The sequence below is a fragment of the Ceratotherium simum genome, chromosome 12 (genome assembly GCF_057802395.1).
Source record: "Ceratotherium simum simum isolate JZ-2026a chromosome 12, ASM5780239v1, whole genome shotgun sequence".
Classification (NCBI taxonomy): Eukaryota; Metazoa; Chordata; class Mammalia; order Perissodactyla; family Rhinocerotidae; genus Ceratotherium; species Ceratotherium simum.
In genome coordinates, this window is record NC_141911.1 from 16,249,145 (window position 1) to 16,261,242 (window position 12,098).

The 12,098-nt window shown below is 36.4% G+C and overlaps 1 protein-coding gene across 1 annotated transcript; it reads right to left on the reverse strand.

Annotated features, from left to right (window-relative positions):
• Nucleotides 1-3,193: 3,193 nt before the first annotated feature.
• Nucleotides 3,194-6,596, reverse strand: LOC147915784 (endogenous retroviral envelope protein HEMO-like). The gene is made up of 3 exons (XM_087437255.1): nt 6,313-6,596; nt 5,125-6,135; nt 3,194-3,387 (listed from the first exon to the last, which is right to left on the reverse strand). The coding sequence occupies exons 1-3, from the start codon at nt 6,368-6,370 to the stop codon at nt 3,194-3,196; spliced, it is 1,263 nt and encodes a 420-aa protein (XP_087293381.1). The 5' UTR covers nt 6,371-6,596.
• Between the last annotated feature and the right edge of the window lie 5,502 nt (nt 6,597-12,098).

The following is a 12,098-nucleotide window of genomic DNA, read 5'->3' on the forward strand; positions in this document are numbered from 1 at the left end:
AGATAATATGAAGGGGAATAAAGATTATAGTGAAACATCATTTTTAAAATCTTTAAAGTAAATGCTTATCATGTCACTATTCTAAAACTGAATGCTTACATTATTATATGTCCATCTCAGCAATCCCTTAGGTAAGTGACACCACTCCAAACTGCAATTCAACTTTGAAATCTAGAGGCGAGTCCACAGAATTCTGAATAGATTAACTAAGTTAACTCTCACAATTCTTTGAAGCCTGGCTGGCTAAGAACATGTAGTAAGTCTAGAACAAATAATTATCTGATATTACATAAAGATAATAAAAAAAAACTAGATGCCTAAAGCCAGATACAGACAACTTCTTAAAAGTTGACAAGATACCATAAAATATGATCTGCCTAGTCCACTACCATTATTATTAATAACTCCTTAAGTTCAGTACAAACGAAAGATCTGAGTTACTATCTCACACTTACACTACGACTGTGAATTCATAAAGGACAGGAAACACTTCTTGTGGTTTTGGTTTCTATTATGATATTTGGAACATTATAGATACTCAAATATTTGTAGAATTGAATTTTAAATGTGCTATGGGAAAGTAAACCTCTAATAGTTCATAGCCACTGTCAAATTCAGTGTAGCGATAGAAGGATCCTGACTCAATTTATCTAGGATTCTAGACTTTGATAAAATGTTGAAGTGAACAAATGGGCCATCATTTTAGAGATAATTTTTGAAATGATGAGACATTTGATATAATTTTGAGGCTTCATTACTAAGCATTCTCGTTAATGAGGTAGCTTAGAGCCATTTTAACTATAGTTCGGAGAAAGGTCAGCATACACACTTTTGTATGTATCATAAAATAAGGATTATAAAGTAATTAATTTTATGGTCCATAACTATGCAATTAAAGATGTGAAGTCATCTAATTATCTGAAACTTCAAAGTATGCATTTGGTAACCATTTAAATTAGCAACATTAGTGTATATTTCTTCTGTATGGCTGAGTGACAGTTTAAGGTTGCACTTTATATACACTGCCAAATCCACACAACTTCCGGTCTTGACTGTGTACATCAAGGTCTCTTTTTTATAAAGAGCAGAAACTTAATAGGTTCAGAAGTAAACTATCCAGTATCAGTAATACGGACCCAGGAGGCAGCAATACAGAATCTATTAATTTATTTTATTTTTTATTTTTTTTTTTTAAATTTTTTGTTTATTGCAGTAACATTGGTTTATAACATCAGAATCTATTAAGTTATATCACATAATCCAAATTATTTGATCTATGAAACAAGGTTAATAGTGAAGAAAAATGTTCTTACTACTTCTATAATTAGCTAAAATATTTGAAAATCAGTTACCCTTTCATATAACAATATTCAACAAGTATTTATTAAGAGGGCACCAATATATTTATCATTAGTTGTACAAGAGGTTACAAAATACAGTCTTTAGCTTTCAGAATCTAACACACTATGTCATCACTTTCATCTGTTACTAAAGTAAATAAAATTCCATCCTATTTGATACTCTACAAGGTTTCAATTATAGTGAAGCAAATATCTGAAGATTTTGTGGAGTAACAACCAACTATCATAATATATATTTATTAAGAAATAAATTACACCAGAAAAACAAAATCAATAAAGTATCTAGTAAATCATCTCCAAAGTTATCAAAAAGGGATTGAATAAAGTATTCACTGCCAGAAATGGTCCTTTGAGTTGACGATAATGGCCAGTGATCAAGAATCACCTCAAAAAAGTGAAAGTATAGCAGATTTTAATTCACTAATGGTTACTTTATCCTAAGTATCTATATATTTAGTAATAGTTACTGAATTCTGAGTAAAATCAATTAATTATTGCATTATTTCTAAACATCTTAGAAAAGGAAGTTAAAAATGTCTACTGAATGCCTCATCTTTGGATTTCTAAAAATAAAGAATTCCAGATGCTCTGACTCTTATAAACTAACTAATGCCTTTGAAGATTAATCATGACACACTAAAAATTAATAAACCAACTTTGAGGGATGTTTGTCAATAAGTATGTTCAACTGTTTTCAGTTCAAACTCATGGAACGACATTAAATATAATGAAAACAGTAAACTGTTACAAGAGCCTCAAGGGCAACTGCAGAAAAACTAGATTGTGAAAATAAGATGAATCTAGAAAATGAAAAGTTAGTAAGTTTCATATAAGAAACAGAAAATGGTTTTAGTGTAGCTGAATTTTCTCTACTTTTGTGGGGAAAAAATACATTAAAGGGCACAATCAGTATGGAAGAAAAAATCTCATTATTTGAATACTACAAATAAACACTCATTTACTTCTTCTAAACAATAAATGTATTCCTGAAACTTGGAGTTTTTTATTCACTAAAAATAGCTATATATAATCAACTAGTGTTTAGTCAGGAAAATAAAATCTTCCGCAGATGTTTTCAGGAGGAAAAAGCTTAAAATAGGAAAGTTGAAGCTTACACAACTGTTGGAAGCTGGAGGAATACAAGTTAGAGAATCTGGAATTGCAGGAATGTGATGGTGCTCAGGGCAGGCCACCCCAAGAAGCACCACTCTGGTACGCGGATTATTTCAAGCTGAAGACAATAAAAACTCAGAAAACTCAGGAAGAACATTTGAGTTTCCCCTCCCAAACTGCCTAAAGAATTTAAAACAAAAAGATCTGTTTCAGGAAGGAGTTATTATCATGATGGCTATAATATAATGTGAAATAGATGTTACAATAGGAAAGGCACCAAGCCCCTCTTATCAAAAATTCCATCTCTCCCTGGCCACATTCTCTATAGGTGGCCCTGAAAAGAACTGTCAGATAAACATTTGCATTTCTATCTCCATGTGAATTGTCTTTTTCCCCTCTGAAATTCCAAACCACTACCAACCCCAACAGCTTCCTCGCCTTTAGCTACAATACTTAAGCAAGCAGCTTAGACAGAAGGATGAGCTGCTCATTTCTGAGTTTCTCCCATGTATACGTGTTATTAAACTTGGTATTATTTTCTCCTGCTAACCTGTCTTGTTAATTATTTGGCCAGCCATAAGAACCTTAAGGGAAAAAGCAGAGGGGGATTCTCCCTCTTCCCCCAACAAATGGCAAGGATGGCCTCAGTGTCCTCTAGCACCCAAGTGGGTATCTTTTAGGACAATGTTCAGAACTGTTAGAAGCCACCACTGATGGCTTCAGCTACCAACAGTACTGATGTGAATGATTTTCAGGAGATAATCTAAAAACTTCGGATAAATCACAATATCTGCTGTCTGATGATTTCCATATGACTTGCCACAGCTGCCAAGGAGAGTAATGGCATCTCTTTCTTTTGCATCATCCCAGGCTGCATTTGCCCATTCATTGGTGGACTCTAACAAGAACTCTCCTAGCAGGGGGTAAGTTTTCAGGCTTCAAATTTCCTTGGGGGTAAGCTTTGAAAAACAGAGATGGCACTGAGTGTGAACAACCATCAGGCCTATCCTTTCACCAGGCTTTAAATATTTTGGGAGTATAAATCTTTGAAAAAAGTAGTCTAGGCTTAATCTATTTACTCTTCACCCATTCCAACAGTTCTAGGCAACCATTCTATTGAAATTCTTCCTGCTAATGTCAACAAAGACTAGTTATGAATACCAATGGCCCCTTTAAAATTCCTGTTACACTTTACTTCTTTTTATCATGAGTAACACTTCACATTCTTGAAGCCTCTGGCTATTATATACTTGTTCTTATTCAACATCTATTTCTATTACCATTCCTTTTTTGCCTCTTTTCTCATCCCTCTTTCTTTACCAACATCATTATTTTTTTCCTGAGACTTTTGCTTTCTTCTTTCTTTCAGCTCTATAAATTCTCTCTTTGTATTACCAATAGACCCCATGTCTTCAACTATAGGCCAATAATCCATAAATGTTTACATATAAATCCCAACCTTTTGCCTGAATTCCAGACTCATAAATCTAGCTATACACTGAATAACTCTATGTAAATATCTCACAAAATTTATAACTGATTTTTATACAAGAAAAATAAAAATATAAGCAATCAAATCAAATAATAAAAAAAATTTGTGAAGACCTTATACCTTTCACAAATATTAACTCAACATGAATCACAGAACTAACTGTAAAACAAAAAAATATAAAACTCCTAGAAGATAACATAGGAAAATCTAGATGACCTTGGGTTTGGATATGACTTTTAAGACACAACACGAAAGGCACGATCCATGAAAAAAAGAATTGATAAGCTGGACTTCACTAAAATTAAAAATTTCTGCTCTGAGAAAGACACTACCAAGAGAATGAAAAGCAAGCTAGAGAATGGAGAAAATATTTTCAAAAAAGTACATTTGATAAAGATGTACTCTGTGTATATCCAAAATATACACAGAACTCCTAAAAATTCAACCATAAGGAGACAAACTACTGATTTAAAAAATGGCCAGAAGTCCTGAACAGATGTCTCACCAAAAAAGATATAGAGATGACAAATAAGCATATGAAAAGATGCTCCACATCATGTTGTTAGGGAAATGAAAATTAAAACGACGAGATATCACTACACACCTATTAGAACGAACAAAATTCATAACATCGACAACACCAAATGCTGGCGAGAATGTGGAACAACAGGAACTCTCACTTTTCGTTGGCGGAAATACAAAATATTACAGCCACTTTGGAAGCCAGTTTGTTGGTCTTGTCGGGGGAAGAGGGAGAATCTCCCTCTGCCCTTTCCCTTAAGGTTCTTCTGGCTGGCCAAATAATCAACAAGACAGGTTAGCAGGAGAAAATAATACCAAGTTTAATAACATGTATACATGGGAGAAACTCAGAAATGAGCAACTCGTCCCTCTGTCTAAGCTGCTTGCTTAAGTATTGCAGCTAAAGGCGAGGAGCGTGTTGGGGCTGGGCAGTGGCCTGGGACTTCAGAGGGCAGAAGGACAATTCTTTTCAGGGTCATCTATTGATAATTTGGTCAGGGAGAGATAGAGTTTTTTGATAAAAAGGGCTTGGTGCCCCTCCCAAGTGATAAGAAGTCTGCAAAGAGAAAAGAACATAGATTAGAATGAGGATGAACAGGCAGAAAAGGACAAATCGGAGCACATTTCCCCACACGCCATTAAACCAGTCCCCCAATCCCGGAAATAAGTCAGTCCAATAAAATGTGTTAGCTTCGTTTATCTGATGAAAAATGTCAATCTTCTCTTTTAATCGATTTAAGTTAGATATTACTTGACCTGTTTGATTCACATAAAAGCAACATTTTTCTCCAATGATTGCACATGCTCCTCCTTGCTGGGCAGTGAGCACATCCAGAGCACGTCGATTTTGGAGCACCACAGATGCTAGGCTGTTAATCTGTGACTGGAGTATGTTCAAGGTTTGCATGGTGGTGTTGAACTCTTGCTCCATTACCATAGAGAGATTTAATATTGCCTTTTCCAACTCATAATCTCCAAAGCTGGGGAATAGGACTCTCAAGGCTGAAAAGAACTTGGAGTTGTGATACACAAATGGATTTTCCACGATTTCTCGACTGGCACGTTTATGTGGCACAATCTTATGAACAAACGAACCCAAGTTTGTAATTTGGCTAGCATTTAAGGTGGAGTGTTTGGTGACAGAAGGAGCCAGGTATCCAAGTCCGCATCGTCCTGACCAATTAGGTGGGAATCCTTTATACACTTTGTTGCCGCATAAAATGAAAAGACCAGTGTAGTTTAAAGACAAGGTTAGAATTGAGTCTGTAGTTCCCAGGATCTGGACTATTTCATGATCTGTGCCACTTGCACCGTTACTACCTAAACATCTCCATTTCCCATGAGCTCCTGTCAGTCTGCGAGAACAGAATAGATTGTGGAATAGCTGGTACAGGAGGCCTGCAGTCTGATTTTGGCAGCTATACAGCCTGGTCTTGTCACCTGACCAGGTGAGTCCAGATTTTTGATCCACCCATATATAGTCTGTGGCATTGGGCAGCCTAACCATGCGGATAGCTGCGATACCCCAAGTTGCACACGGGTGGCTCGTAGGCCATCCAGAGCACTTGGTGATTTGGCAAATGTTTGTGCCAGAGGGAGTAGTGATAGAGTCACTTACAATTCCCTTGAGAGTTCTGAAGATGCCACCTGCGGAATCAAACCACAGAGTTTGACTGCAATATTGTCTCGGTATGTCACCCAGGAAAGGTTCAGCGCCATGTTTACTTTCAATGCAGAGGGAAAAACTTTCACCTATTGCTTGTACTTGGGCAAGGGACAGTCCTTGACCTTCTAAGTAGTCTTTCTGGGGCCCAAGTGACTCACCAGGAGAAGAAGCAGAGTGAAGTTTCCCTTGTTGCGGATACCATACTCTGTTATTCATCTATTTTCCATATTTAGTCTACCAGGTGTTCATATCAGCAGGAACAAAGACTAGTTCAGGTTCTTTTGCACTATCTAGCTGTTGACATAACCAACAGTCAGACTGATTAGTTAGCGTGGCTAGGGCTTGGTAAACTGGCATAAGGGGGTGTTTGGTCTGTGCCCGACCTGTTGAAAAGGAGAGGGTTAGTAAAAGCAAGACACAGATTGGAAAAGAGCCCATAGCGGAGACTTAGAGAAGGGAAGAGGGACAGATAGAGACCAGCACTCTCCAGTCAGCTTTCTAATAAATGATTAAAAATATATATATATATATATCCACTAATAGTTTGTGTGTGTGAGTGTGTATATATATAGGGAGTTTTGAAGCAAGGGGGAGGAAATGGGTCAAAGTAGGTTTTCTCGATCCGTGATCTTGGGAAAAGCTGTCTACTTCATGATGTCGGCTGCTTCTGGGGCCTGGGTTTTGGCCCTCGAAATCCTTAGTTTAAGGTCACCTGTGGGGATTATCTCCCAGTTGTCTGGAGAGCGATGTTCTGGGTCTATTTTGGCGTGGCTCGCATGGATCCAGGAAGATTTTTCCTTTATTTTGATGGCAGTGCAGGTCGTCAGTAAGACTTCATAAGGTCCTTCCCAGCGAGGTGACAGTGCGTGTTTTCTTCTAAAGACCTTGATGTACACCCAGTCTCCTGGTCGAAAGGGATGGCAAGGCTTGTCAGAAGGTGGTGGCCATGCCTCTTTTACCTGTTGACGATATACTTCAAGTATACTAGTTAATTTTTGTATATAACAAGTCATAGCATCAAATTGTTCACTTAAGTTCCCATAATATTCATTTAATCCAGGAATTGAAGGTTTAGAGACACCAGTAGGTATCGGACGTCCAAAAACTATTTCAAAAGGAGTCAGTCCTTGCCTTCTATTTGGAGTATTTTGAATCTTCATAAGGGCCAAGGGCAGAGCCTCTGGCCATTTAAGTCCAGTTTCTTGACAGACTTTTCCTAGAGTTCTTTTTATATCTAGATTTTTACGTTCCACTTGCCCTGATGACTGAGGGTGATATGGCGTATGAAATTTTAATGAATACCCCAGAGTTTTTGCAAGCAAGTGGTTTATCTCTGCTGTAAAATGAGTTCCTTGGTCTGATTCAATCCATAAAGGAATGCCAAAGCGAGGAATAACTTCAGTTATTAATTTCTTTACCACTGTTGTGGCATCTGCATGTCTGGTCGGATAGCATTCAGTCCATCTACTAAACATGCAGACAATAACCAAACAGTGAGAGTAACCTAAAGCTGAAGGTAAGTCCATAAAATCCATTTGGAGTGCTGCAAAAGGCAGCGTGGGCCTGGGAGGACTTCCTGGATCACACTGATTTCTCCCAGAGACTTGGTAAGATTTGCAAGTTGTGCACTGGGAGGTGATTTGGTCAGAAATTTTATGGATGCCAAGGCAAAACCAATTGTCTTTTAGTTCCTTAACTATCCCCCGTTTGCACATATGTCCCATTTGGTGGGAGATAAGTGCAAGCCAAAAAGTCAAAACAACAGGAGATACTGGAAGTCCATTTGGTCCAATGTATAATCCATCTGATAATTGTTTGGCACCCTTTTGTATCCAATTTTCTTTTTCAGATTGTGGGGCATTTGCCTGATAGTTAATAACATCAGTCAGGGATAAAGGCAGGTTTAAGAATTGGGTGGAAAACGGATAAGGGGGTATATAGTGAGCTGCATGTTTAGCAGCTCTGTCAGCCCTGTCATTCCCTAAAGATATGACGTCAGTCTCCTTAGTATGGGCTGAACAATGAACAATGGCAATTTTTAAGGAAGGTGAATAGCTTGTAACAAGGCTGCAATTAAGTGTCCATTAGCAATAGGATTTCCTGCAGAAGTTAAGAATCCACGGGATTTCCAAATTGTGCCAACAGCATGGCAGACTCCAAAAGCATATTTGTGTAAACGAAAGAAAAACAAGGTTAATGGTTAGAGCAAATTGTAAACCAGTTTTTGAGGTCAGAGGACAGCCAGTGAAGAAGAATTTTAGATGTCAGTGTCAAAGTATCTTTTGCAGTTTAAAATGTCTCTGATGGTGTCGTCAGGTCATCTCTTAAGTTTATATCAAGTTCATCGGCTTCAGTTTGTAAGGCTTCAGGAAAAAGGGCAGGTTCAGTTCTCAGTGATTTCAAATGAAAATGATGGAAAAAATCAAAAACGTTAGTTTGGACATCTGTAGCCAGATATTTCAGGAGACTAGAAGAAATCAGGATCCAGTCCAGTCAACAGATATAAAACAAAAACCTCAAAAGACAACAAAACTAGGATCTAATATCCGCAAACTTATACTGAAATAGTTTTTACTGAAATATAATTTTTCTCTCTAAAATCACCCTCATTTTTATTAAGATAGCAAAACTAAAACTAGTTTACAATAACTCTAGTTCCAATAGAGTTGGCTCAATTATTTACATAAGTACAGCAAGAATAGCAGTTGATCACATAGGCTCTTTTAAATCTGCTTTGCTGGAACTTTTTATGAGGAATCTCACATTGAACTTTAAAGGTCTCTCGAGGCCAGGAAAGCCAAGCCAAGGATTTTGTCATCAGACTTTGCCTGCAATACCTATAGATTTGGGTGAATTCCTCTATTCCGAGGTTTCCCCAAAATATTTCAAGGTTCCTTGTACCTGCCAGATAAGTGACATTCTTTACTTATCCTGGTAAGTGCTGCTTGGAACACAAGGTACCAGGCCAATATTTCCACGTGGCTTTATTCCATAAAGTCCAATCTTCATTCCTCAAAAACTGTATGGTTATATTGCAAATATGATGTTCCAGTCACAACCTTGGTAATAGAACCAGTGTTTCCAATTGTGTCCTGTTTTAAGGAGAACAGATTCTTATTGAACTTATGCAAATAACTATATTGCCATGAAAACAACAATACTCACTTACTAAGAGTTTCTAAATTCGAGGGATCAGGTAGAGAGAAAAAGATAAATATTTCAATTTTACTTACAAAAGTATCATTTACCAAATTGCTATAAGTCATAGCTAGCTCAGGAGAAAAGAGAAAAAGTTTTCCTTAAATCTGAAAAAAACAAAACATTAAAAATTCAGCAATACTTCAAACGAAAAATCATAAAAATTATAATCATCCTTATCAGTTCATTCAGTCCTGTGTAATCCATTCTTGATCCCAATCTTTTTGTTAGCAGCTTCATGAAGTTATCAGTCTCTCCATCAGATTTCTATAATTTTTTACCCAGTTCAGTTTTATGATCAGAAAGTTTGTCAGAAACCTGTACTCCAGTGTAAATGTCAGAGTCCTTTCCATGAATTTTTCTGAAGTTGAAACATTTTGCAAAAGCATTAGAGCAAAGAAATAAGTCTGTAAACAACAAGACCTCAAAATGGCAATTGACAAGGAAATTTGGTTAATTTTTTGACATACAACACTTAAAAATAATAATAACCAGAATTATGACTGATAACCAGGACAGATCAGAATTTCAGTAATGTTATACAATTTTAAAACACCTATGTCAATAACATTTGCCCACATAATAGCACCTAAGCAGGCTTATCATCACTGTTCTGACAATGCTTTCCATGTAATTGAACATATTGAATAAGCCTAATAAGTTTAGTATCTTTCCCCTTATAGGAAGAGAGCAAATTTCTTTGAGAAGTTCCAGGGCCCTTTGAAAATTCCCAAAGAAATAAAAGTTAAAAAAAGACTTTAAGATATGAATTTTGGGGGAGCTTGTCAAAAATATAAACAATCAAAGCAAACAGAACATTAACAGTCCAAAAGTCTTAATAGAGAGACCTCAGTCTTTTGAACGTAAGAAATTATTTTAACAGTTTTTTTTTTTTTTTCTGTCTTTTAGGTAGACTTACTCAAAGGTAAAGAAAAATCTTTTGTAACCTCTTTATCAAGTTTAAGCAAATTATCCTTTTAAGAGACAGAAGACCAAATTTTAATTTTGCACCAGCTTATTTCTGCTATTAAAACTCATTTACTTAATTAAATTCATTTCAATCTTAGCCAACTTGACCATGCATAAAACTCCTTTTCCAGAATTCCTCTTCCACAAACCTTCTATAACTTTCCTTTTACATTCAGAATTTGTCCCATGTCTTTCTTTTCCCTCCTAGTACTTGAGGACAAATTTATCTTTCTTAACCAAACAAAATATTTCCATTCTTTGTACCTTTATACATCTTACTTTCCTTGTACACAGACATATTTTTCTTAATTTTCAATCACATATACTAATTAGGAATTTTACCCCTTAGAAACATTAATTTGTAAGTAAAAACTAAGTAAACAATTGTAAACTTTCTTTTACATTAGTATCTTGTGGCTTGGAAAATTTATAAACACTTCATAACTTCTAGAAATATGTTACTTTATAGTACAATCTTTTAATAAAACACATGTTTACCAATAGACCCAAAACACCTTTTAGTTTTCCTGTAATGAAAAGCCAAAAGTAGACAAATGTACATTTAGCAATCAATGTCTAATATCTTATCTTATTTGGAAATGATGATACTCAGAGAATTTTTATCATAAAACTTAGCAAAACTCTCAAGTTTTAAGTCACCAAAAAGAGTTTGGAAGCTGTAACCACCATAACACATAATTATTGTTTAAAGTTCATCCAACATTCATCTTTTTCACAACTATTTAGTTACTTATTCCCAATAATTATTTAGATTGCCTACAAGACTTCATAAGACTTCAGATAAAATTAGCCATCATTTAAATTACTATTTTTGTTAACCAGTTCTGTAATAGAAATAACATCAGTTTTTTTTCTTACAAAATTTCATGTAAATTTCGTCACCTCTTATACCTTTAAACATAATTATCATTAAGATTTTTATCAATAGGTCTTGGTCTTCTAATTTTGGACAAGAGAAGCATTCCCAGTCAGACGTTTTAAAACATACTCAGGCAAAGTTGATGTAACCTCTTTGTATAAAATTAGCTCAAACATTCCAACCTTTATAATCTTATCAACACTTACACTTTTACGTGTTCTCAATTCAATTGTAACCCGAGTCAAGGTCTTAAGACTAGTCAAATTTTTCCCTTCCTTTTTCTAGCCTTAATTCTTAGGTACCAATTAAGCAATTATGTGAGAGCTCTCAAAACATTTTTTTTCCCCCAATTTACAAGTTTTTCCAATTCAAAGGATCCATCGTCTGGCCATTGACGAGTAGGATCTTCACTTGTATATTTATTCCAATAGTGACTCGAACCAATAAGCCTTTTTAAGGAAAGACCCGGAGGTAACTTTCCACGCTTAGAATAAATCTTCACCATGGACGCAAGAGGCGTCCCTGGTGAGGGCGCAGATGATGTAGCCCCCATGATCCACAGAATTCACTCCCAAAGATATTCAGAGAAAGTAAAGACCTTCGTTGCACAGGCGGTAAGGATGGTGTCTCCGGTCTCCCACAATAGTTTGGGACGCCTCCAGTCACAGACCCGCTAATCTGTGACACCGGGCGGGCGATACTAGAATGGGATTTTTCCAGCACTAACAAGCAACGAAGGTAAAGACGACAAAAGCCCTTATGGACTGGGCCTTTTATGACAAACTCCCCTGAGAGCTTGGCACAGCCGGACAAAGAGACAGTTCGGAACCCCAGTCTACTCGACTGGCCACCAAGGTGCACCCCGGTAAATGCACCTTCCGTATGGTGGAGACCAAG

Excerpts from the sequence above, each read along its gene's own strand:
- LOC147915784 (XM_087437255.1), bottom strand. The coding sequence starts at position 6,370 with ATGAATAACAGAGTATGGTATCCGCAACAAGGGAAACTTCACTCTGCT. Across the intron at positions 6,136-6,312 it reads TCACTCTGCTTCTTCTCCTG|GTGGCATCTTCAGAACTCTC; the intron begins GTGAGTCACTTG and ends TTGATTCCGCAG. Across the intron at positions 3,388-5,124 it reads ATTGGGGGACTGGTTTAATG|GAGAGTTCTTGTTAGAGTCC; the intron begins GCGTGTGGGGAA and ends ACCCCCTGCTAG.